This window comes from Cebus imitator, unplaced genomic scaffold, assembly GCF_001604975.1.
Source record: "Cebus imitator isolate Cc_AM_T3 unplaced genomic scaffold, Cebus_imitator-1.0 Scaffold280, whole genome shotgun sequence".
In the NCBI taxonomy this organism is placed as follows: domain Eukaryota; kingdom Metazoa; phylum Chordata; class Mammalia; order Primates; family Cebidae; genus Cebus; species Cebus imitator.
In genome coordinates, this window is record NW_016107595.1 from 3,076,844 (window position 1) to 3,079,244 (window position 2,401).

Below are 2,401 nucleotides of genomic sequence, written 5' to 3' on the forward strand. Positions count from 1 at the left end.
AGGGGGCCATTCCTCCAGACACTCCCACCCCTGTCTCAGACTCCACCTCCTGCCCAGTCTCCACCCCCTCAGGCACTGCCACCTGTCCAAGGCAAGCCGAACCCCAGGCCCCACCTCCTGCTCACACCCAACCCCTCCCCCGGCTCCACCTCGTAAGGCAAACCCCACCCCAAGCTCCACTTCCTGCTCAGAACCTGCCTCACCACAGTCCCCGCCCCTTGCCGAGGCCCTCCCTCCTGCTCAGCAGCACCCCTCCCCAGGCTCCACCTCCTGCTCAGACCCTGCCTCACCAGGCCCCGCCCCCTTCCCAGGCCTCGCCTCCTGCCCGGTCCCTGCCAGACTCCACTTCCGCGCTGTTCTATCTTACAGCCCCGCGCCTCCTCCCCTCCACACCGCAGCATCATCTCACCCAATGTCTTGAGCAGGAGCGTGCAGTTGAGGGTGAGGATGAGCGGCGTCAGGTATTGCAAGCTCACCACAGTCACATAGCAGTAGACCCGGACCACCTGTGGGCAGGTAGCAGCGGTGGCTGTGGCAGGAGGCCATCTGGGTTTGGGAAGACTCCACGCCCAAAGGACCAGGAGTCCCGCCATGAGCCCCAAGTTCCCTCTGGCCCAGGTCATCGGGGCGTCCATACCCTCCGCTGGATTTCACGGGCTTCGATGCGGCCAGCCTCCCTTCGCAGCTGCTCCACGCGGGCCTTGGCCAGGCACAGGTAGGCCTGCAGGTGGGGCCGGGTCACCGCCAGCCGCAGCAGGCACAGCACCACCAGCAACCAGAGGCGCCCAGAGTCAAAGGCAGAGTCGGACAGCCTGTGTGGAGTGGGGCGGGGGCAAGGGGGCTAAGAAGGCCGCCCCCGATCCCCCAGGATTTTCCCCGGGCTCCTCCCTGAGTCTCAGTGGCTGGGGCACCCAGGGGAGCCCAGCTACCTCCTGGCCCCAACCCATACGCACAGGGAGAAGGGCGTCTCCCCAAAGGGCGGCTGGTGCAGGAAGTCCCGTGCAATGGGCTTTGTCCAGAGCCACAGGATGAACAGGGGAGACAGGAAGCTGGTGTGCAGGAGGAACCTGGGGGGTGAGGGCAGGAGGGAGTGAGGCCTGGGCACCCTTAGGTTCCCTAATCCCCCCACCCACCAAGCGACCCACTTAACTGCAGCATGGGCCGGTCCTCTGACATGGTCAGCGCGTCCCGGTGGGTCTGGGCCAGCCGCAGGCCTGGGAAAGTGAGGAAGGCACCCAGCACAGAGCCCACCACCGCCAGCCCCACACGGATAGCCAGCTTAGCCACAGGGAGCCTAGAAGAACAGCTGGTCACAAGACTGGCTGGGGGACCCTGGGAGGGTCCCAGCCGGCCCTGGCACCCCTCCCCCATACCCAGGACTCACGCCCAGTCCCAGCCTTGCTTCTTCAGAAGTGGCTCCAAGTTCCGGGTCATGCTGGCCAGGCCTGGGAAAGATAAGAAGAGGACCGAGTAGAGTGAATTCCTAGGGTCTCTAAGGCCACTGTGTTCCCTAACCTCCACCCCTCAAGCATCCGTTTGCTCCCCAAGTAGGAATGCACCATGGTCTGCCAGGCCCTGTGCCAGGCACAAGGACAACTTTGTGCTCTAGTTACACAGCACTCTTCACAAGAAACAAGGTCGGTGTGTTGGCTCACACCTGTAATCCCACCACTTTGGGAGGCTGAGGTAGGTGGATCATCTGAGGTCAGGAGTTCGAGACCAGGCTGGCCAACATAGTGAAACTCCATCGCTATAAAAAATACAAAAATTGGCCAGGTGTGGTGGTGGGTGCCTGTAATCCCAGTTTCTTGGGAGGCTGGGGCAGGAGAATCACTTGAACATAGCAGGCAGAGGTTGCAGTGAGCCGAGACTGCACCATTGTACTCCAGCCTGGGGGACAAGAGTGAAATTCCATCTCAAAGAAAAAGAAACAGAATGCATGAGGCAGACACTCCTGATTGGGCTGGGAACATTCAGGGGGATCTGTTGAACCTGAGCTCCCTAGGTTACAGAAGGAATCTGGAGGGAGATGAAGGTCTCCTGCAGGAGAAAACCAAAGTCCTCCTGCAGGAAGGAATCCTCAATTCAGGACCCAAGATTTTCCAAAAATTTCCCAAAAATTAAGGGCACAGTGGCTCACACCTGTAAATCCCAGCACTTTGGGAGGCCAAGGCAAGTGGATCACTTGAGCTCACAAATTCAAGACCAGCCTGGGCAACGTGGAAAAACCCCCATGTCTACAAAAAATATAAATTAGCCAAGTGTGGTGGTGCATGCCTGTAGTCCCAGCTACTCTGAAGGCTGAGGTGGGAGGATGGCTTGAGCCCAGGATGTGGGGGTTGCAGTGAGCCGAGATCATGCCACTGCAGTCCAGCACAGAGTGAGACCTTGTCTCAAAAAA

At 60.0% G+C, this 2,401-nt stretch overlaps 1 protein-coding gene across 1 annotated transcript in view; it reads right to left on the reverse strand.

Moving 5' to 3' along the window:
* The window catches only part of TMEM161A (transmembrane protein 161A), a 21,478-nt gene that overhangs the window by 689 nt on the left and 18,388 nt on the right, over window positions 1-2,401 (reverse strand). Inside the window, 5 exon segments of the mRNA XM_017501354.2 lie at window positions 411-506; window positions 638-812; window positions 954-1,067; window positions 1,151-1,294; window positions 1,385-1,445. Coding sequence (XP_017356843.1) covers window positions 411-506; window positions 638-812; window positions 954-1,067; window positions 1,151-1,294; window positions 1,385-1,445 — 590 coding nt within the window.